The 24,839-nt window shown below is 41.0% G+C and overlaps 1 protein-coding gene across 1 annotated transcript in view; it reads left to right on the top strand.

The window, feature by feature from the left end:
- Positions 1 to 24,227, top strand: part of LOC149274856 (tyrosine-protein kinase receptor TYRO3-like) — a 60,587-nt gene extending 36,360 nt beyond the window's left edge. Inside the window, exons 11-20 of the mRNA XM_089505182.1 lie at positions 1,498 to 1,627; positions 2,074 to 2,174; positions 3,002 to 3,097; positions 3,474 to 3,554; positions 4,130 to 4,222; positions 8,958 to 9,079; positions 13,804 to 13,913; positions 19,334 to 19,493; positions 20,367 to 20,503; positions 23,825 to 24,227. Coding sequence (XP_089361308.1) covers positions 1,498 to 1,627; positions 2,074 to 2,174; positions 3,002 to 3,097; positions 3,474 to 3,554; positions 4,130 to 4,222; positions 8,958 to 9,079; positions 13,804 to 13,913; positions 19,334 to 19,493; positions 20,367 to 20,503; positions 23,825 to 24,227 — 1,433 coding nt within the window. The remainder of the gene's footprint in view (positions 1 to 1,497; positions 1,628 to 2,073; positions 2,175 to 3,001; positions 3,098 to 3,473; positions 3,555 to 4,129; positions 4,223 to 8,957; positions 9,080 to 13,803; positions 13,914 to 19,333; positions 19,494 to 20,366; positions 20,504 to 23,824) is intronic.
- The last annotated feature ends 612 nt before the right edge of the window (positions 24,228 to 24,839 follow it).

Raw genomic sequence — 24,839 nt, 5'->3', positions numbered from 1 at the left:
GCATGTTACCTTTTAAAGCCACAGAAATAATTACTCCTAAGCCTCTGTCTTCTGTTACTAACAGCGTCCTCAATGCTATATTTTACTTTGGATTTTAATGTCACAAATGCATACTTAACATTAAATTGCAGCTGCCACACTCTTGACTATTCTGCTAACGTGGCTTATTCCACCATGATTGTCTACCTTGTTGCACACTTTTGTCTCATGTGCAAAAAACATACCATTGCATAGCATATAAATAGTAACACTTCGGTGTAAATAGCTCATAAATAAGCAAAAATAAATGTATGTATAAAATGCTGGGGATTGTACCCATTTTTAATTCTAATATATAATATGATATTATAATATTATATTATGATGCAGGTGCATCAGTTAATCCTGATGTTAATCCTGATGTTAGCTGCACACAGTAAAATGTGACACATTTTTAGAAAGGCTGGATGACAGTCACTGCACCTATAGACAGTCATTCACATCTGAAGGGTTAACAATGCAGGACCTTTATAAACCTGTAAAATAAAAAATACACTAATGGGAGCCTGTAGCTAATGGTTTAATTATTTATGCTCTAGAGAAATGAGTTGTGATTGTTCACCGTTGATTATTTCTTACCCCTTAGTTCCATTCCCCGTAGCTGGCATTGGTTTAAATTAGGAAATTGTATAAGTAGTCCCTGATGGGATTTCCATAAATAACTATTTAGCAGTCTGCACGCTGCTCGCTTCCTAAATGCACAAATTGGAGGAAGAACGCTAAATGCTCATCTCATGTAAGGCTCCTGGAATCAAAGATTGATTTTGTAAAATTGTGAGAGGGTGATAGCCAAGCATCCAGAATTCTATAACCAAATGCTATGAAATATGTTGTTGCAGTCCTTTTTAACTCCTTGTGTCCCCAAATAGTATGTATGTATGTATTGTATATATGTATTGCTCAGCCCTCTGTCACTTGAAGGGTTAAGTTGGTGCCATTCCCCAAACATGCTGAAGGAGAATAAACCGTTTCACCTCCTCCTCCCGTCTCTGTTGCCTGACTCATTTGGAACAGATGAAAAATAAAAAAAGCCCACATAGGAATGTACAGCAAAATAGTGTTTACTTAAATCATCTTGACTGTCCTGGCATTCTTAAAAGGGATGCCATTAGTGCTGCTACTAGTAGAACAAATTAAGTACTCTTGAAGTATACACTGTATTCTGTTTGCCAGTGCAATTCATTTTAGTCCAGCGCTCAAAAATGTGGCCTTGTTCCAATAAAAAAAAAAAAATAGTCGGGTCTGGGCAGACTCAATGTATTGCTTACTCAGAACGTTTTTATCATCCAATTTATTTATGTGCTAATATGTTCTTTGGAGTTGTACAGAGGTGGTTAAAACCTGTGGAATCCTAATACACGTGGGCATTTTTGTGAATGTGGAGCAAAGAGGTAGTTATCTTAACATGCAAAAGATTATTTTTTTCTGAGTTTAGCGTTCTTTTGTTTTACATTTCAGGCAAGCAGAGGCATCCTCGTGCAAGAATGTCATGGGTCCCAATGGTATTGGGTATCCTCACTGCATTAGTCACAGTTGTAGCCATGACACTCATCTTTCTCCGAAAAAGAAGGAAAGAAACACGCTTCGGGTAAATTGACTAAGTACATCTTTAGCTATTTGTAGAACAAAAATAAATAAAGTTCATATTCTAATATTATAAACCTAAGGAAGGTCAAGAGAAATTTGAGTTTTCAGTTGAAGATGCTAACTTTTATCGAACCACTCTAGAAAAAGAGCCTGTTAAATAGGCTTCTTGGACTTTTTGAGGTCTCCTCTTCAGGTAGAACACCGTCTGAAGACGAGATCTCGAAAGTCCCAAAAGCCTATGTAACTCTACGTGTTTTTTTATGGTGGCTCAATAAAAGGTAGCAACTTCAACTCTTTTGATCCTCCTTAGTGAAGACTTCTAGAAGAACTGAAAATCTTGATGCGCTGAGATCACCCCTGGCGTTCATGGTGGTATACAGCAAAAGACAAGCCTGATAGGAGTCATTATTATATGGTATTTACTGCGGCTTCGTGTCTCTCTCTTAGGAACATGTTTGGCTCTGTTTTGGGCAGGGGAGGTCCAGTAATCCAGTTTACAGCTGCTCGGTCATTTAACAGGAGGGGTACTGAGTTGATGGAGGCAACACGTAAGTAACAACATTGTATTTAAAACACAGGTTTTGAACAGTAACAAGTAATGGCCAATGTCCAGCTACTTTGCTGAAGGTTCATGTATAAAACCTGCTCCTCACTCAATGTCAGCGAGTGAATTCAGATACATCACCAATAAATCTGATGCTGTTACATGTCTTTCAAGAAAAATTTCCATACACATAAAATATGCTTTCTATAATGATCTGTTATCCAGTTTATGGAAATGGTTAGATTTATATTACTGTGGCTCATTCTAACCAAACAATATCCAACATTTTTCTGTTTATGTAGAACTTGGTAGGTAGTAAGATGCCCGTTCATTGGTACAAACGTATCACCAAATACACACTTTATTAAATGTAAAATTGGCTTATTTACTTACAATTATACAGAGCAGTGCAGTGAGTCTTACAATTGAGTGGAAAAAAGTAATAGCACCAGATTAAAACAATCCGCATGCCGGTGGTTTTTGTTTTGCCCTTTTTCAATTTGTGTTGAAAGGGTTTTTAGTCCTTTTGCATCCACTCTTCATCTTTGCTGGTAATTTAATTTTGCTTTTCTCGCTCTGTAAATTGTCGGCTCTGTCCTGGCTGAATAAGCCAGTCTCTGTAACAGCCCTGCCAGAGCAGCCGATATTCTGTCTGTATTAATGAAGATGCAGCAAACTGCTGCATTATGATTGCTAATAAGCTTGGTTCTTCTGCTAAACGTCATGCACCAGTGCATATTGGGATACTAAAAGCATTGCGATAAACCAAAAAGACAGTTCTTTAGCACTTGATCCAGTTTACTCCACATTACACGTTTTCTGCATTCACAGTGGACAGTATTGGGATTAGTGAGGAGCTGAAATCCAAGCTTAAAGACGTACTCATTCAGCAGCAGCAGTTCACCCTTGGACGGACACTGGGAAAAGGTAAATGCTAAAAATCTAATGAGACGTCTAAGTGTTTCCTAAGTCGTGTGTGGCCAAGAGACTGCTCTCCAGCTGTTGACTGACAGCTCTGATGGCTAACAGCAGATTTTGGAAACTGTAGATCATGTACTGCTAGAAAGATGGCTGGCCATGGGAACTACAGGCAAGCTACAGACTCCTTATTTCTGCCTTAGACCCCTGGGGCGGTTTGTAATGCCATGGTTTCAGTTCATGGGTAGTGTTAGGTATTCAAGAAACATCATTGGTTTAAAAGCAGTTTTAGTTTAGTCTTGGCAGGGGGATCTTGGCGGGTTTATTCTGGCAAATAGCTTTTCTTCCACTTCACGGCATTATCTGCAATCTGTTTACACATCAGGAGAGTTTGGCTCTGTCCGGGAGGCTCAGCTGAAGATGGAGGATGGCTCCCTTCAGAAAGTTGCTGTCAAGATGCTGAAGAGTAAGTGGACCTTCATGCCCAATCCTGTATATCCTGTCTGGATACCCAGAGCTTCACCAAGTAATATCTTGTAATTAAAGGTAGCTTGTTAAAAGACATATGGAACATTTGATACATCCTATGGATTTAAATAAGCCGTAAAGATTTTAACATGTCAGGAAAGCCGTTTCTACTTGTTTAGTCACGTGGGAATTTATCCAGGGTTTCAAATATCAGCATGCAGTGTCTCCCCTACCTAATTCACTCGGCTTTTAAGTTTTTGATTGTTTTTAGGTTTTGCTATTACATTTCTACTATATATAAATATACACATATAATAGCCAGATATGCGGAATGGTGTTTTCTTTGTGTTCTGTTTCTACCGTGTACGTATGGGTTTAGTACAGCGGAGCTAAATTATCTATTTTTAAGCAAAGCCTTTTAGCTGTTCCAGGCACTTCCTTCAGAAGAGCCTCGTTAGCCTAGGTTTTGTTCCTAGCTCTATAATGATGCATCAGAATTCTAATTTCAGAGAGTTTTCCTCTGCGTTTCTCACCCCTTTGTGTATATTTTGTTTTTTTTATTTGTCCTGCCAGCGGAAATTTTCTGCTCCAGCGATATTGAAGAATTCTTGAGAGAAGCTGCTTTCATGAAAGAATTTGACCATCAAAATGTCTGCAAGTTAATAGGTAAAATATGCAGATAGGACTTTCAGTGTATGTTGCCTACTCTATAAATGTTGTATCCTCTCCAACAAGTATTTTAATATGCACAATTATTTCTCATATTAATACCAGAAATGCTACCGAAATAACACAAAACGAACCTTTGGGTTTGAGGTATTGTTTCTTAAGGTGTCGCTGAACCCTTCAATCAGGGTTGAATGCATAGTTAATGCAGTGAAATAATACGAAGGAAATTGGTTGAATGTACTAGTTTTGACATATCTCAGCTTCCCTGAGATAAAAAATGAAAAATAAAAATCTTTAAAACAATTACGCCACTTAAGAAACTATAATGGACACAGCATGGGAAGTTCGAATAATTGAATTTATTTGGGTATTAAATGTATGGACAGCAGTTTGCCTTTAATATTCATTCAGTTAATTCAACACCATGAGGGAACCTAGCCCCTCAGAGAAAACATTAATTGGGGCCTGTAGCATGTTAAATAAACATTAGCAGGTCCACCATTTTATTGTTACGTTTAATCACAACATAACCGCACAGAAAAGCTTCAGAAACACTTTCGTATCAGCGTCTTCCTTTGTGTAAGTATTCTTTGAAACATTTAGAATAGGGCAGCACTTACACAATTAACACCCTGTTTCCCTGACAGAATTTAGTTCTGAAAGTTCAGCAGATTAGGTGGATCAACAAAATGGATGCCAGGCCAGGCAGACTTGCACGAGAAGTGCCCTCATTAACTTTCATGTTGTGAAATGTTTAATTGTTAATAAGCCGTATCCAGTCTGTAATTAAAGTCATGCCAAAGTCGTTTTTAACTGTACGATGTTTGTTTAAAATCCATGTACCTGTATTTAATGGTGACCTTTTGAGATGTGACCTCCTTTAACCCCTTAATGACAAATGTCAAAATGCATTGTTTTCAATGGGTTTAGGGACTGCCCATTGTCCTTAAGGGGTTAAATTTACAGATTCATTCCACATTAAGAGGAAAACTGCATTTGCAAAGCAAATTGACTTGACACATATTCTGGTAATGGGTTTGTTTACAAAATGTGCTAATGGCTTTCCACCAAGGAATTAAAGAGTCACAGATATTGGTATTTAAAGAGGCTGTGTCATTTCTCCGAAATCCCACATTTTATTATTAAGTAGCTACAATTTATTAAAGCATATTTGATTTTTGGAACCCGCTAAGCGAGCAGTCAACTTAATTTCCTGTTGTCAGAATCTACATGATTATTCCTTCCCATTCTCGCCTCCACTGAATTGCACCTTGGACCATGGACTTTTCAGTTTTGTATGCATTAGCCCCAGCTTTTTCAGCTAGGTGTGCAGTGCATACAGGAATATTTTTGTCACACCAGCCCAACTGGCCAGGGCTTCCACGGGGACTCCTTTTTGTATATAGTTTCTACACGATTTACACAATTGTTTTGCGCAATGCATGTGCGTCTTTCTGATTTTTGAGTGATATTTTTTTGATTTGTACTGGGATACATCCAGTATTCTGTAGCGTTATTTATGCCCTACAAATAATGCTACAGAATACAGGATGAAGACATACATCAAAAATGCAATGGCTTTTCTGCTGAGGAGGGGTTAGGTAGCCAAGAAGATCCAGTCCTCCTGCAGGCATTTTGTCCTGGGAGGGAAGAAAAGGGCCACATATCCCTTCGGGGAATGTGACCCCAGAAGAAATGAAGAAGAGGACCTATCGTCCTGATATTATGATATTATGTTTCAATACTAAGATCAAGTGAGTAAATGTGAGAGAGTGAAAGCTTGGTTCTCTGGCCATAAAGCCGGCTTGTTTGGAGCCCCGAGGTCACCAGGTGTCCCCAGACGTTGGCCAAGGTCTGGGCGCAGTGCACTGGGAGTTTTTGTTGTCAGGGTTACGCACATCACTTCAGTTTTTGCACTTGCAGGTAAGCACGTTTGCTTGTAGGGGTCCAAGTTACCAATCATTTTTTACATGCCACTACCTCCAGCCTTTTAGGCTCCCCTAAATAACAATAACTCATACCAGCCTAAAGGTATGGGGCTTCAATGTGGAGCACTTATGTACATAGTTTCAGTTCTGCACAGTGCATACATTTTTTTTTTTTGAGTGATGAGTTTTTATTCTTTTTGCACGCTGAAAAAGCCATGGTTGAACCAGTTGAACTACTGTGGGCTTCCCGTTTTTGGCACTAGGACCCCCCCATCCCCTCATTGTGGAGCCACTGACCTCGGGGTGTAAATAAAAAAATGTTCATTACTAGGTTTCCTTGTTGATACAGGAAGAATAAGGAAGCTTAAAGCAGCCAATGAGTGGCAGGAACGCACTCCTTTCCTAAAGTGGCCCTCTCCGCAACATTTGCTAAGTCAACACTCGAGCTGAGTGGGGATAAGTATTTCACTTGTGAGAAGGAGTGTTTGGCTGAATACATCGTCAACGCGACACATAGTTGAGAAGTCTGGAAAGGGGCAAATGTATATGGGGTGATTTTGTGGAACCCCCATGCAGGCGGGATACCGCAAAGATGTAAAGGGGCCTCTCAGCTATCATATGCATTATAGTGCATATAGTGGCCGCAGCGTCCCATTAAAATTATTATTTCCCAACTCAATATCGAAGAAGTAGTAAGCCTTATTAGATCTTGAAACAAATTATGATTTCTTTCAGTGCATTAAGGCGACCGGCCAGCCATAATATACACTTTAATGTGTATGATAGCTGTGTGCTCGTTTAAAATGATTGTGGTGTCCCCAACACCCCAGCTATTTTCAGGCAAACACTGTGCACGTGGATATACTTGCCTCCAGTCAGCTCTGCAGGCAGGGGTCTATCCAGACCCCCATGGGCATGCACAGAAATCTCAAGAACTGACAATGGAGAAGAAGGGTGGCTGTTATTATGTTTCACATATGAGAAAAGCCTCTAACGACAAAGCAGGGTGAACACTAGTTGCACAATCCCCCATTTGGACTTGTAAACCAGTTAAACAAGTTCCTGGTAATTGTTTTTTTCCATTTCTAAAGAAGGTTCTCCCGCAGTATCTGCACAGGGATCTGTTCTGACAGAATGTTTCAACCCAGCCTTGAACCCTTTTTCACATGCACAGAACCCATCTGGGCATGTATGGGTTGGAATGTCATAAAGCTGGTCATCCGAACTGTCCTGACCAGGCCCGGACTGGCCATCGGGCACACCGGGCATTTTCCCGGTGGGCCAGGCCGCGGCAGGGCCGGGTTGACTTAGGGGCTGATGGAGCTGCAGCTCCAGGCCCCTACCTTAAAATAGGACCGGGCTGACTGGGCCTATGCGGCCTCTACGGCCGATGTTTTAATTTAAGCCCTGTGCGGCCGCAAACCCCTAAGGCCGGCCCTGGTGGGGGCTTCCCGGCCCCTTAGAGTGTCGGACCAGGTACCTACGGACAAGGTAAGTAGGGTGAGGGGTTAGATAGTGAGAAATGGGGAGAGGGGATAGATAGTGAGAGGGGGTACATATTGAGAAGTGGGGAAGGTGGGTACATAGTGAAAAAGGGGAACATAGTGAGAAGGGGCAGATAAGATGGGGAGAGGGGGTAGTGTGAATGCATATGAGAATGAATGAATGTGTGGATGAATTGTGTGAATGCGTATGACAATTAATGAATTCATGTGTGGATGAATTGCTTGAATGATTTGTGAGACTGCATTAATGAATGTGTTAATGATTTGTGTGAATAAGTGAGTAAATGCAAAGATGGTACATAAAGGGTGGGCTTTAACAATAAATAAATAAAAATGGGCTGCTCAGGCTTAAATGCCCGGGCCTATTTTTATATTATATTATATATGACTGTTGGCAGCTTTGTTAAGTGTAGTGTTGGTATTAGAACCGCACGATTTTTGGGTTATGCTCTTCAACAAGAGTGTCATCCTTTTGGCCTTGCCAAACCAGAGTCCCCCTCGACTTTTAGGATTTCATTTTTGCGTGGATATAACCAGTTAACCCTGATTATTACTTATTGGAACTTCTACATTACCAAAACCCCAGTGATTTCAGTGTTATTTACAGCCGACAACAATTCAGAGAACTTTCGGTGTATTGGCAGGTGTCAACATGTCTGCTAATAATTCCGTACTATTACACATAGACCAACGGGGCCATGTCAGCGTGTGTGTTTATTTGGGAAATTTTCATCATAGTATTTTGAGCGTTCTTAGAGCCAAATTACTGTAAAATGTCACGGAAGTTGAGATTTTTGTATATATTGCTTTGTTGCCACTCTAGTTACAACAGGTATTTTATTTAAATCAATGCATTTTGTGAGCAGTGACCATGATCTGAAATATGGCTCTTTACTGATTGCCTGAAGCTCCAGTAAGTCATTCAACTTTAATTTTAAAGGGACACGTCAGTGTCCAATGCAGCCCAGCCAACATTCTTCAACCTGTACAGAATGTACAGCTTTAGAGGTGCAGAGCAATGCCCCCTCAGTGGGCCTGTTTGGCTGCACTTATTGCCCACCTACCTGGCAACTGCCACCTGGGGTCCGGCAACACAACTAGGCCACATGTTCCCAATCCATTCTTCATTGGCAGCTGGGCGCAGGCTTCAACATAGAGAGTGAGATATACTAGCTTTGCAGACTGATTAATTTAATCAATGTAAGAAAATACATTAATATTTTTATCATAGTGCATAGGCTTTAACAGATACCACATCCAACGATGTGATGGATAAAATGTTTTTTGTTTTTTTTTAAGGTGTGAGTTTAAGAAGTCGAACCAAGGGCAGGCTGCCGGTTCCCATGGTTATTCTCCCTTTTATGAAGCATGGAGACCTCCACGCTTACCTGCTGATGTCCCGTATTGGAGAAGAGCCTGTTGTAAGTAAGAGGGGTGCCTGGGATCTATAGAGCTGTTAAATATTACTTGGTGCTAAGTGGCTTTCCTTATAAAAATCCGTCTATTTCTTTGCGCAGTATTTTCTGTGCGGTTGTATTTGATTTATTGATTTTCTGCCGCACCATAACCATTTACAGAGGAGGTTGGTTTAATATAGTTACTGATTTGCACTTTGCCCTCTGTAAAGAGTTACCGGAGATAGACGGGTATCGGTCCAGGCACCTTTGTGCCATAAAGGCTTGCCTTACTGTGTGAGGAGTTAACCTTCAAGGGATTGAATCATTCACACCTACACAGGATAAGAAATGTACTGCACCTTCGCAGCTTGCCTCATGAAAGGATATACCGAGGCCAAGCTGTGTGATTGTTACACGATAAGAACAAGGCTGCTGTCACCGAAAATAAAACCAGAGCTATACAAAGTGTACTCCCGCTCCTTACAAGCCTGCTTACACATCAAGATATTAGCCTTATCTACCCCGCTTGTGGATGTCTTGTTTACCTCAGGCTTTACGATGCTGTGTTTCAAATAGTCCTGCTTTACTGCTGCAGAAAAATTATGGGAGATCGACAGTGTGAATCTATTTGGTAGAATCCAAAGAGTAACATTATATATTTGTTACCTGAAGGCTCGTATATTCCAGCCATCATATGGACTTTGATCGGGGGGGGGGACTGGCACCTTCTGGCCCAGGGGACATGTAAAGCAAGGTGGCCACATGGGTCCCTTGACTTAGATTCACACCGGCACACGTTTACACACACACTCTTACAGTAACAAACACACTTATGCTAACACACATTTATACACTAACAGTCGCTTACACACTCATGCTAATACATATGCACGCACGCACGCACGCACGCACATTCACACGCACACACACACACACACTGTAACAAACATGGTAAAACACGCTTACACATACACACCCATACTAACACACACACACACTCCTCCTTACACACTCTTACAAATACAAACGCATTCATACATACATACTCACTCCATCTCTTACCCCAACTTTCTTACTCTTACTCCCTTACCCCCTTACTTGTTTTAACCACAGGGTCACGTACATCACGTTAGGTAAATCCTTAGTGTTCCTTCTTCCAGGAGGACTAAACTTTGGTGTGGCGTCTTTCACCTCTAGGATTTTTTTCCATCCTTCATTCTCTGGATACGCGTGTCCCCTTCCAGTGCCCTGTGTTGAAGTTATTTTTTAAGAATGAAAGTAGAGTTGTCTTTTTTTCACAGCTGATAAGCAGTAGTAGTTAGCAGGACAAATCAATCAATCCATCTGAGGCTGATTACGGGAATTTTAACTGCATTTTACATTACAATTCCAGAGATACAGACTAAACTTTAGTGCTTTCCATATCTCCTAGATCAAGAATGGCAGGCACGGAGACAATGATTATTTACCCTGTAGCTCCCTAGGCTGTTAGGTCATTCCACCTATGACATCATACTCTATACCCAGCAGGGGCACAAATACCTTTGTCTTAATTTAAGATTTTCTAAACAATTGTAGCATTGGTGCGGTGACCGGGTAAGCAACACTGCCAGTATAGATTGTCTTAAAGGGACCAGCACACTTTAAAACTGTAACTTTATTTTACAGATTATTTTTAAGTTGCCCAAATACCCCCAAGAAAAAATAATGGTAAAATGAAATAAATATATAGGTTTTTTTTTTCTTATAGAACAAATTGACTGCTGAGAGCCTATGTGACAGAAAACATAAATAAGGCTGCTGCCTAAACGAATAATTACACTCCAAAGAGTTTTTTAACAAAGTTTTAACTTGTTAAACTTTGTTGCTGCGGATTTACAAGAAAATTTCAACTTTCTTGTAAATCTGCAGCAACTTTTTTATTTTAGCACTGGTAAGCAGGGCCCTTCTCAACCTTTTGTCAGTATTCTTTTAAATGGGTTATTAAGTGTGGTGTAATGTAATGGTGTTTATATTTAAACTCTACCTTACGTGTATGGCATGGGAGCGGCCATCTTTCCTTATAATCTGCATTATTCCTCCTTTTAATTTATCCCTGTCCTAATGTTAAGTTTCTGTTTTTGCTGATTTGGGAAGCCTTTGTAAGGGTCGGATGAAGGGAGATAAAATCAAGGCAGTAAACGGCCACTTGGCTTCTTATAAAAACACATATTATAGATAGTACCGTATTTGCTCGATTATAAGACAAGGTTTTTTTCAGAGCAAATGCTCTGAAAAATACCCCTCGTCTTCTAATCGGGGTCGTCTTCTAATCAGACCTCAAATAGAGTCTGATTAGGAGACTAAGATCCAGATCCCCCGCACCGCTGCAGGGGACCTGGATCCTCCTGTCCCACCCCCCCCCCCATCATACACACTTACCGGTGCTTCCTGCTGTATTGCCGGGGCAGCGGGTTGACGTCTACGCGATCCGCGTAGACAACGTCCGCTGCAGCCGGAATGAGGTGTGGCTAGCAGCGGGGGTTGTCTGCGTCCGTCGCGCAAACCTTCCCCGACTGTCAGAGATCAGAGTTCCCCGCACCGGTGCGGGGAACTCTGATCTCTGACAGCCGGGGAAAGTATACGCGACGGACGCAGACAAACCCCCGCTGCCAACTCCACCTCCTTCCGGCTGCAGCAGAAGGCGACGTCAACCCGCTGCCCCGGCTGGAAGCACCGGTAAGAGAGGGCTGAGAGGGGAGGGGAGGGGAGAGTGTGTGTGTGTGTGTTAGTTAAATGGGGGTATAGGGTGTGTGTGTGTGTGTGTGTGTGTGTGTGTGTGTGTGTTAAATGGGGGCATAGGGCATTTCTGGAGTGGCGTTAAGGGGGCATTTAATAGAGCACTCTGCCTCCTGAAATGCCTTATACACCTATATGCCACTCTGCCCCATAATATGCATTTTAACCCCCTAAATGCCAGAGTGGCATATAGGGGTATAAGGCATTTCTGGAGGCAGAGTGCTCTATACAATGCCTTTTAACTCCCTTAATGCCACTCTGCCTCCTGAAATGCCTTATACCTCCCTATATGCCACTCTGCCCCATAATATGCATTTTAACCCCCTAAATGCCAGAATGGGATATAGGGGTATAAGGCATTTCTGGAGGCAGAGTGGCATATAGGGGTATAAGGCATTTCTGGAGGCAGAGTGGCACATAGGGGGTCAAAAGGCATACCATGGGGCACAGTGGCATATAGAGGGTTAAAAGGCATATCATGGGCCACAGTGCCATATTGGAGTGGCAAGCCTGGGGGCAGATGTGCGTAACTGGGGGACAGGTTGGAAAATACAAGAAATAAAAACAAAAAAAATATTTTTCTCAATCATAGCTTTTATTAAAAAAAATAGTTTACATGAATTAGCATTTACTGGTAAAACTTTTTTCCTTTAGGGTCGTCTTATATTCAGGCTTTTTCTTTTTTTCCTAAGTTAATATTCAGATTTTGGGGGGTCGTCTTATAATCAGGGTCGTCTTATAATCGAGCAAATACGGTATAATAAATCCAGTTGTACTAAAAGCAAAGCTCTCCTGTCCTCATGCTACCTACAGTATCTTCTATAACATATAGTAGCCTTTGTGAGCTGCGTTTCCCTTTCTCCCTTACTATATAGGATAATATGAGTTTTCAGTTAAGAAAACATATACTTTGGAATAAGGGAACAGAAGAGTCGAAGAACATCTGATTTATTCAGATGAAAAAAAAAAGAAAAAACTACAAAATGCACTTTTCCATAATAAAGAGAACTTTTAGATTTTACATTGCTGGCACCACACTAAAAAGGTTACATTTCTCATACTGAGAATTTCGTACCTTCCAAGTTCTCCCCCAGTGAATCAGAACGACAGGAGGGGTAGTGTGTCACTCGCGCAGGGTGCATTCTCCGATGTCTCAGACACTGGAGAATGGAATTGGGACAGTAGGATTGCTGTCCCGAATCCCGTGGGACAGTTGGGAGGCATGCAATTTCTGGGTAACTAATTATGTCTTTCTTTACAAGGTAATTTTAGTGGAAATGGAAGTTTTTTTGTCTGTTAAACTACTTGAGAATATTTGGGTTGGTTTATAAAAAGTGATTAAAAGAACATTTAACTTTTATTTTAGAACTGTTTCGAACAGGGGTCCGCTGGGCCCTGTACAGCTTCCAACTGGAAGCTGCACGTAAAAGGACTGGATCTGCCACATGAGCAGCATTGTGAGGCACCAGCCCACAGGGCATTTGACTAGTTTGCCCAATGGCCAGTCCAGCCCTGTTTTCAAACACTGTAAAGTTGGGGCCATACCTCCCAGCGTCTATCCAGCTACAGCGCCAATGGCATAAAAGGAACGTGAAGCTTCTGATTGGGCTCAAACCTGGACCCTGTCACCAACGGAGAAAACAATAGGTGTGTGGCTCTAATCCTTAGTAGTAGCTGTAATAGTGGATCTCGCAGTTAGGTCAGCAAACAATTGACTATAAAACCCTAGTTTCACCAAAAATGGGCTTAGCGTTGAATGGCTATTTAAGCCATAAACCTTGTAGACAAGTAAAGGTTTAATGATACTCTGCTAGTAAGACTCTGGATGCATTGTAAAGGTGTGGTACAGAATAGTAAAATCATCAAAACTAAAGCCCTATGTATCAAACCTGATTTTATATTTCCAAATGTGATGCAAACATTTATTCTCCTGCGTGTAATTTATTAATGCGCTGCCCTTTCTTCCACAGACTCTACCTATTCAAACTCTTGTCAAATTCATGATTGACATCTGCAGTGGAATGGAATACCTTAGTGCAAAAAACTTCATCCACAGGGACCTCGCCACTCGCAACTGCATGTGAGTACGAGCGCTTTTGTGCTTTGTCTCTGCATAACCAACTAGGAAGCATTTAACGGCACCGGATGCAGGGAGATTCACGAAAGGCTGTGATAATGTCATCCTTTTTGCTCAGTAAGGATCCTACTCAATTCTTTGATGTGTTGTCAAATGTGATCGCATCCCACTGAGCACCAAATCCTGTGGAAAGTGCTAATTTATTCCAAAGCTGTGTGATCAGCATGTGGAGGCACAATTAATCAGTACTCTGAGATAAAAATATAACATTCAGTGCCTCAAGCACAGGAGTCTGTACGACCATATTTACTTAAATGTGAGATGCCATAAGGTACCATATGACCAGTAGTTTACATGGACGCAGTTTGCTTCGCTCAATGGATCTGCCCCAAATTCCGTTTGCCGACTGGTAACCATTTGCCTGTAAGGGGTGCATAAAACCTCTACCGCATCCTCTGTCCGGTAAGTCCGAAAGGGGAGATAAATTGAACATGGCACATCTCTGCCCCTGTGTTTTACATAAATCTTGAATAATGTGTATGAGAAACAGAGAATGTTGATGGGAAATGAGGCACAAATGGCATTTGGGAAGACATGAATCCTTTGTCTGAGACATGTTGGCACAGCAAAACATGCCATCCTGATGACAGAACAGCAAATGTTCAGTACGGAGAGAGGAAATTGTCTGTCGAGATGCCAGCTAAGTGATTAACCCTGATTATGCTCTATAGCCCGCAGCTTTGCCGCATGTACAGTGCACCTGATCACCGCACACCATTCACTGTATATAGACTGGAAAATCTGCAACAACTCAGCCCGTCTAATGAATGTTGTAGCATGAACACGGCTGCAAACACAAGGAGGGTAATCTATATATAAGAAACCCCCAGTCTTGTACACTGTACCGAACAAAACTATTATATATGGGGCTAAATGCTATAAAACCTGACATTTAAATGGAGGCATTAAAGCACCAGGCAATGAGGCTTGATTTCAGCTGACACCAGTAGTTACACTATTAAATTACATGCATTCAATTCCATCGGCCCCCTAAAAGCACATGCATTAGTATAGGCTTCCTGCATATACAACAGCCCCATACGCAGCACGCTGGGGGTATCGCGTTTGGCTGGAAGATTCTGTTCCACAGAACCAAGCGGTGGCTTTCTGACTAAGGCAGGTCCCGTCGCCAGCGATGTCACATCCAAAGCTTGCTTCTGGTGGTTTACTTGGTTGGCGGAGGAGATATTTGGTTACGTTAATGCCAGGTTCTTCGACAATCTCTACAACATTATTATTAATCATGTAATAGACTTGAATCATTAAAAAAATAATTATACATATACATACATATATGTATTTTAAATGCATAAAGACTGTATTGTGGACGGCTTCACTTGATATTATGTTGTTAAAGCATACTATTGCCGGCCTACCTAAGTGATATCTGGGCTAGTGATTCTGGTTTGTGTAATTAAGTTATGTGATGAAGATGACTGATTTAATGAACCTCACACGAGATCACCCTTCCACCAGATTGTGTGCAAAATTCCACTACTTAATTGAAATTACTGTTACTAAGCTGTAAGATACGGAGCCCAATTAAGCAGATGGCTCAATTTTTTTTAATCTTTTTATCAAGTGTAAGAAGGGTAGTGTGAACATCGGATATCTTGTCGGAGTCATTGACTTCTATCTTCTGCAAGGAAATCTTGTTGCAGTGCCTTAAAGTATTCCCAAACAGTTTGTGACTTTTTCATACTTCTCATGAAACCATTGATTCCTAACAAAAGTAGTGTAGATTCATCAAATATCCAGTCACTGATGTAATAACGAAACATTTAATGTGTGACACAGATATGACATCACTGATTGCAGAAACTCTGGGTGTTTCCATGGGTCAGAAACTTCTAGCTCCAGAGCTGTGGCAGAACGCTTCCTTGGTGATCCTATGATTCATGCCATTGATTGGCTAATTGAAACAGCCAATTAGCGTCAGGGAAACTCTCCCTCTGAAATCATGTACATGGGTGTCGTTGGATATATACATCTCGAAAATCATTTCTCCTGTTGTAGAAAATTTGCTGCTGTTGTGTGACTGCTAATTACTAGAGATTCCTTTTTAATTATTATTATAAATGTATTTTTAGAAAATAAAAACCAGAAAAGGTTTCAGCCTTTATCAATTCAATGCAAAGTGTGTTTATAGAAATGACCAATCCATACGGCACTTGTATAGTTGATATGAAGGTTGTGTTCTTGTCGTTTCACTCCTCATCTATAATTCAGTGGAGAGAGAAAAGAAGATGGGTGTCCTCAGTTTTCCCAGCCTTAGATTGAATTAATTCTAGCATTTTCTAAGAAGGTGTATAGTAGGAGAGAGAAGTGTCTCTACAGTTTTGTACAGCCTTCAAAAGTTACTCTTGGTGATTAATTTGGCACCACCAGCTTTAAACTGAAGCTTGGTCAGAATCCATCATGGCTACCAATGCAGGTCTTGTAGCTGTAATGCTTTGTCATAGTTGTCGTGGTTTTTCTCTCATTTATTATTAAACATGTTTCATGATTAAAATCCAAGTTGCCGCACTGCCACACACAGAGGTCTCAAGTCTCTCTGAAATTCCCTCTCTCTCACCAACTGTTTCTTCATCCCCTTCTCCCCGGTCTCCTGGAGAATTTACGCAAAAGGGGGACCCGCGGTGCATGCCATGTGGACAGCATCTCCCCTGTTCCTCCAATCAGGGGAGAGGATGTGCATGCAGGCTCCGCCCTTTTGTTATGCTAAATGCTTTTAACCCCTTGATGACAATTGCCGGTCCGGGCACGTCACGGAAATTCATGTCGATAACGACAAATGACGTGCCAGGACCGGCACGTCATTAAACGGGTGCAGAAAGCGATCTATTTTCGCTTTCTGCACCGAAACGGCGTTGCTGTAATGCCTCGACCTCGAGGCATTCAGCAACGCCATTATCGGCACAAAGGGGCCATCTCTGGCCCCTCCCCGGGGCGTCAACATCCGCCATACTTTGTATGGCGGCGGACGCCCGTTTTAAAAGCGTTTAGGAGGCGATCAACGATCGCCTCCTAAACTTAAATGGTGTCGCTGGAATGCCTCGATCAGGAGGCATCCAGCGACACCAACCACTTACCTTTGGATGGGCTGTGACCGCTCCGGAGAGCGGTCACAGCCGCAGCTGCCGGTGATCTTCGCCATCTGCAAGATGGCGGCGGTCCGGGAAAATTCAATAAAGAAACAATAAAGTCTAAAAAGTTCGCTAGACGGTCTCCAGACCCTCTAGAGAACTCTGGCTCCACTTGCAGGTTGAATATAGGTACTGCATTCAACCATGCAAGTCAATGGAGCTCAGCTTTCTAATCACAGTGTGATTAGAAAAAATAAATTAAAAATAAAATAAAATTAATAATAATTAGAAAAAAAATAGTAAAAAAACAGTAAAATGTAAAAATAATTTCCCACTGATGTCAGTATCAGGGGAACCTTCAAGTTGAAAAAAAATGTTAAAAAAATAAAAAAAAAAGGCAAAAAAAAAAATATATATATAAAAAATATATTTTTGTGAGCAAGTCCTAAAATTAGCATATTAGCTTAAAACAATTCTCGCATGGAAAGAGTTAAAATACTGGCATATTAAATGCCCATGGGGTGTCTACTTTTAAAAAATGTATGATTTGATGGGGTAAATTGAATTGGCCGGGTTCAACAAGGTCCCAATTAACACGGGGGGAAGGATGGCCACACATCTAATTTCCAATTAGAAAAATGCACACGTACCAAATGTGGCCTTTTAGTTCCCCCCAAAAATGACAAACCCATGCATGTGGGGTATCACTGTACTCAGGAGATGTTGCTGAACACATATTGGGGTGTCGTGTGACAGCGGCATATACCAGGAGCTGTAAATTCATACATAAAGTAGGTGTGTGTGGGAAAAATACACACACAAAAATACTACTGCAAACTTTAAAAAAATGCTGGTGGTAAAATGTGTGCATGCAAAGAGTTAAAATACCAGCATTTAAAATACCCTGGGGTGTCTAGTTTTCAAAAATATATGGTTTTGTTGGGCATACTGAAATGGCCCGGCTCAAAGATGTACCAAATAGGACACGGGCAGTGGATCCCCAAATGCCAAAGTTCAACATTGAAAAATGTGCATGCCCCAAATGTGGCTCTTTTGCCCCCGAACAGCCAGGCAAAATCATTCATGTGGGGTATCACTGCGCTCAGGAGATGTTGCTGAACACATATTGGGGTGTTTTGTGATAGTGACATATACGAGAACTTTTTAATTCATACCTGAAGTAAAATGTGTGTGACAAAACAAATGGAAAAAAATGACTATCACAAAGTTTGACAAAGACTGGTGGTAGATATGGTGCATGGAAAGAGTTAAAATACTAGCATTTGAAATACCCTGGGGTGTCTAGTTTTCAAAAATATATAGCTTTATTGGGCACACTGAAATGGCCCGGCTCAAAGATGTACCAAATAGGGCATGGGCAGTGGATCCCCAAATGCCAAAGTGCAACATTGAAAAATGTGCATGCCCCAAATGTGGCCCTTTTGCCCCCAAACAGCCAGGCAAAATCATTAATGTGAGGTATCGCTGTACTCAGGAGATGTTGCTAAACACATATTGGGGTGTTTTTTGATAGTGACATATACCAGAACCTGTTTATTTATACCTAAAGTAAAATGTGTGTGAAAAAACAAATGCAAAAAAATTACTACCATAAAGTTTGACAAAGGCTGATGGTAGAATAAGTGCTTGGAAAGGGTTAAAATACCAGCATTTGGAATACCCTGGGCTGTCTAGTTTTCAAAAATATATGACTTGATGGGGTAAATTGCATTGGCCGGCTTCAAAGATACCCGAAATGGCACATGGGGGGAAGAATTACCAGATTTGGAAAAAATGGCTTTGAAATAGCAAAACGGTACCTGTACTTATTGCTCCATAACGTGCAGAAAAAAGCAAAAAAACATAAAAACATTGGGTATTTCTAAATTCAGGACAAATAGTAGAATCTATTTAGCAGGTTTTTTTATTACCTTTTATAGATGAGTAAAAGATTTTTCAACTAAAAGTTAGAAACAGTCATTTTTTTCTAAATTTTTCACCATATTTTATACTTTTTTTAATAGTAAATAATACGATACAATCAAAACAATGTCATCTAAAGAAAGCCCTTCTTGTCCTGAAAAAAACAATATCTAATGTGTGTGGGTTCAGTAAACGGGAAAGAAGAAAATTACAGCTAAACACGAGCAGCGCAGAAATGTTAAAACGGCCATTGTCACGAAGGGTACAAAAAGTAAAATCAGCCTTTGTCACGAAGGGGTTAAGTTATGTTATACGTGATGTGATTGTTTACTGTGACTTTGCTCTTTATCACAGGTTGCACGAGGACATGACAGTGTGTGTGGCAGATTTTGGTCTTTCTAAGAAAATCTACAGCGGGGACTATTACCGCCAGGGATGTGCTTCCAAACTTCCCGTAAAGTGGCTGGCACTGGAGAGCCTCGCAGACAATGTTTACACCGTATACAGCGACGTGGTAAGTCTACATAATTTGCACACACATCGGGCCAAAATAGTGTAGTAGCTTTCACGGAGATCAGTGTTTAAAGGGGCCGTTCCACCTACGCTGCCAAAATGTATTTTCTGATTTAAACCATCCAGTGTCCCAGGGAGAACCCTGAACAATGAATGCATACGAAAGTAATTTATAGGTAATTTCATGGGCCTTCATTTAACCTACAAACAAAAAGAAAACCAATGTATGCCTCAGGTAGAAGCAGCTTCCTGCCCCTTCTTGAAGCAGCCAGTCAGGGGCAGGAAAGCCCTCCAATTGCACAAATATGAATTCCCCCTTATCCCGCCACCCAACTATTTACAGTGCAGGAGATACACATCTTCCTGCACGTGATATATTCAGACCCCCATCCACATGCATGGCAAGTGTTCCCATTGATTTCAAAGGGGGCACTTTATTGCCATTCATTGGCTGCTTCAATAGCGTTGCGGAGGAGGGCAGCTGCTGCAGGGGGATTGCAGCTTCTGGGTCAGGTAAGTGTCAGGTTTTTTCTTTCTATCCCTTTGAAAGAATGTATGTTAATTCTTCTGTCATTCTTCTTTAGAGGTGTTGTCAGGGTGAAAGTGTCCCTTTAAGACATACTAGCACAGAATTAGTAGAGGACTTAGTAGTTGACATTGGCAAGTTGGGGCATGGATGGGAAATGTGTCCATACAAAGATATATAGACAAAGGACATAGATGTATATGTAGATTTGTGTGTGTGTATATCTAGGTAGACACTTGCACTCTAATAATGTAATAGTTCAATTATGCTATGAATTGTTTTATAAAAATAAAAAATGAGCTCTACTTTTTTATGCTTTATTTATCCAATTTTATAATTCTTCCTCAGTGGGCATTTGGAGTCGCTCTCTGGGAGATTGTCACTTTGGGACAGACCCCCTACGCTGGCATAGAGAACTCCGAAATCTACAGCTACCTCATTGCTGGGAACAGGCTGAAGCAGCCCCCCGACTGCATGGATGAGCTGTAAGTAACACATCGACCTGTTCTACGGCCGGCAGGGGGCTAGGCGATGGCCGGACTATGCAAGCATCTTGTGTGCCTGTGAGATATAACTGAAAGAGTCCAGAGTCTGATCAAAAATACCACATAATTAGAGCATCTGCTGCTCATTAAAAAGTAAATGTATTTAGCACTTGTATGTGGGCCAGGAAACTAGGTTGACAGGAATACATGCTGGTTGCCATTTGGGAAACAACTGGTGTATTTGGCTGACCACCATAGAGAGTTTTTATGGGTGTTTACAGTCACATAAAATTAAAGAATGATTTGCTATCGATAATAAAACAATTAAAGAAATGCAATTTTCCTGACCAGTACTTACATTGGCAGACATAACTGTATCATCACTGCAGACGTATATACATAATACAGGGCTAAAGTTTGTTCGAAGGAATCCTATATTCACCTATGGTGCGAGTGTCCACTTATCCGCCCCTTTCTGGGACACTTGTGGCCGTTATACACGAGGTGGATCACCCAAACTTCCAGGCTCCCCTGAATCTCTTCTTCTCCGCCATAATGAAATATTTCCTGGCATACACAAATGTTCCCTAACTATCTATCTTCTCAATGCGGCCAAACCAATAATCCCCAAATATTGTAAATCATCACATCCTCCGCCTATTTTAGCCTGGATCAAAAAAGTCATATTTATTTACTACATGGACGATTTAGTGATGACTGCAAAGGGTCTGTCATATAAACATGGCTTAAAATGGTTACTGTTCCCTTCTTCCTCATCTTTCCAAACCATTGATTGGGCACCAAACTCTCTCTCTACCCAACAGGCTGGTGGCTTTAATATCCACCCCCTCCAAGGCCTAGACCTCCTGCTCTATATCCTCGTCCCCAGTGGATATGTCTCCCTATTTTTCTATTGACCTCCTAAGAACTAGTGGTTCCATCCATCATTCCTAAAGGCACCACACAACTCACCTAGTTATCACTGTACTATTATGTTCTATCTTCTGTTACACTGATTACACTTTGTATCATCATGTTTACTACGTTTTAACTCGCAATCATAACCCAGAACTGATGTTTGGAATTGACTGGATGACATTATCTGGATTCTGTATCACCTCTTACAACTGCACCTCTTAAACAACACTCTACATTTACCGATATACACAATGTATTACATACGCCGTATTTTTTTTAATAAACAGAGAATTGATTACGTTTGTGTAAGGAAAACAAAACTGGCTAATAGTGTTTTGCTCCTGTTGCTGACTACTTATCTCCTTAGGAATATTGGATACATAAAAGTAACATGTGCCAATCATATTGGAGGTAACATTGAGTGATCCTGGCAGGGCCATCTTTAATGCAGGACAAAAGGAGCAGACCTAGGTCCAGGATCTAGGATTACCTTAGGGGCCCTCAACATCTGTCCTTTAGGCCCTCACAACAACCTCTAGGTCCTGGAGGTGAAAATCTGCAAGGCTAAAATAGAAGCCACCTGTACAGAATTCTGTACCAGCGATTCCTCCTCGGGGTCTGTACACCGACTGTTGCTGAGTGCCAGGATACATCGGCATATCACGTAGGATGCAGACCGCGGTGTAGATACCGATGCCAGCAGTTTTAGACACATCTGCTGCCACGAGGGGCTCATAGAACAGTAATGGCTAGTTGTTTAGCTGAGGGAAGTTTGCCCCAGGCCCCACAATGATTAAACATGACAATGGGTCCCTGGAAGAAAAAATGTCAGTGTGGCAAATTTAGTTGTTAGGATGAACTTAGGGATCATTTTCCTAATGCTCCATTTGGTTGTTAAAGTGTTAAATTCTGAAGAGTAGGTCGTACAGCAACTTTAACAAATGACCAGACCTAGCAAGTGTTTTTTCACAAAAAGGGCTGATCCTGAATAGGTTAAATAACCTCTACTCTTAGCTTAAAATAAATCACTTTGCCTCTTTTTGATCTCTTGATGTATACCATTACAGCATGCCATTGAATGGACTACTAGTTCATGAACAAAATCATCACAGTCTGTCTAGTTATGGTTAGCATTGGTCTAGTTTATTTTTGCCTTTAATTCCTGTAATTATTTTGTGTAATATTAAAAACTCTAAAAAAAAAAAAAAAAAAAAAAAAAAAAAAAAAAAAAATGGACAACAGGAGAAACGGATAAAGTTTAAAAAAAAAACCCCAATGAATGATTGTGAGTGGTAATGATTTTGTAAATGTTCTAAAACACTAAATCACTTACACGTTGTATTATCCGAATACAAAAAAAAGGATGCTGGAGGCGCTACTATATGTGTGCATTTCAGGTGGGCGGCAGTCTCTTGCCATTTTAATGTTATGGATATAGACGTGTCCCCGTCTTTATCAGTACAGTAGAACAGGATATTCTCATTGAGGGCAATGGTGAGTTAGGCAGGTTCAAGGAACTGGATTTAATATTCTGTATGGCCCCAAAAATTGCCACCCTGAAAATCGAAAAGAACGAAGAAACAGAAAATGATTAAATAGCAAATACTGTAAAATGGTGCACTGCAGTGACATCTAGTGGTGATACTTGAGAATTATTCTTCAGGACCGAGGTACGGATGAGTTTCCATTTGCGAAACTGAGTGTTCCAGTAATATAATTTCCCAAACAATATTTGTCAGACAATATGCTCCGTGGGCTCCAGGCCTAATGGGGGGCCGAATAGAAAGCACATACTGGGACCACAGAAAGGATCCAGTCAGTGGGTTCATGCTGCCTTTAATCCTTATAACTGTAGACACGATGATGGCATTATGTGCAATTGCAGTTAACACCCATTAAAATGATTTAGGCAGTGGTTTCAAATCAGAATAGCCCATGGGGCATTTGCCCCCTTGCATGCCCTCCCATTTGCAGTAAATGCTGTGGTATATGGCAGATTCCCTGTAGAGTAATCTAGTTTGCTTTGTGCCGGTACCCTTATGGCGGTAGATTTTAAGACAAATGTGAAAATGAGCATCTTCATAAATGCCATGACTTTGAATGGAAATGTTCTAATAGCTTAACACCAAACAGTACTGTAGTGTGTTTGAGTCAGATACATATAACTTGGCACCAAACATTAATTCAGTGTGTTGAAAACCTGTTAAAACCTGGCATCAAACACAAAGTAAAGCGTGTTTGGATCAGATCCTGTATACTATGGCTATAGGTGGCTTTGGTATCATATTTAAGTGTTCTGTGCGCATACAATAGGTAAGAGATGTGATATTAGATGATCTGTCATGTAGAGGAGAATTCACATTCAAGGTCTTCCAGTAAAAGCCAAAACCCTCTCTTTTTTAGGTATGAAATAATGTGTCAGTGCTGGACCACTGAGCCTAAGCGGAGGCCCTGCTTCACAAACCTGAGAGAACGGCTAGAAGCAATTTGGGGTCGCCTGTCTTTACTCTCAGCCAGCCGGGATCCCCTGTATGTAAACCTTGAAGAGACTTGTGGAGCCTCTGCTGGAGTCTCTGTACTGCAATCTGGTTTTGGTAACGAGAAGGATTGTTGCCCAGACCTTTCACAGACCTCTAGTGCAGCGGCACTTGCTAGCGACTATCGTTACATTGTGAACCCTGGGTGCCTTAGAGAGGTGGATGAGTGGCCACCACCTGCACACACTGGGGAAGCACAAGGACTTCTGAATGCAGAGGAGGATGAGGAAGAGGATATGCAGGACGACCATGTGGTCATCAACCTTTAGTTCACAGAAATGAGATTGTATGCCTGTGATACATTTTGAGACTAATATTCCAATTATTTATTATTTCGGAATTCAAGGATCATGGCCTGTTTAGTCACAGACGACATATGACCTAATCATATCCAATGATTAACTCGACCCTCTACCTCCTTTAGCATCTAAGGCCTGTTTCTACGACACAAAAGAATAATAAAAGATTTATATTTCCCCATGTTAAATATATTGGCCAATAGCAATTCCTAGGACCAACATTACTACTTTATCGACCATTACCAATAATAACTGAGAAAAAAGATATATGATCTGCTATGAAGCCCCTGAAACACTATATGTGTTTTCTGCCGCCTCAAACTTATATGTATATAGACTGGGTCAAAGTGAGAGATTTTGCAAGATTTTTATGCCTGTATATAGTCCATTGGCAGAGGTTGAAGAACATTGTATTTTTATGCAAGATCGTATCACGGCCTACAATTTCTCAGTGACTTCAACGGAAGAATTTCCAAGAAGACAGCATCCTTCGTTATTATTCTGTGTCCCAAATCTCTATATCTCAATGCAATATCTGAAAAAATAATGAGAAAATCATAAAATATTTTCAGGTAAACTGAC

The sequence above is a fragment of the Sceloporus occidentalis genome, unplaced genomic scaffold (genome assembly GCF_023333645.1).
Source record: "Sceloporus occidentalis isolate IW3139 unplaced genomic scaffold, rSceOcc1.0.p SCAF_316, whole genome shotgun sequence".
NCBI lineage: Eukaryota > Metazoa > Chordata > Lepidosauria > Squamata > Phrynosomatidae > Sceloporus > Sceloporus occidentalis.
Note: the sequence above shows the minus strand (reverse complement) of the source record. Positions and strands in the feature narration are given on the sequence as shown.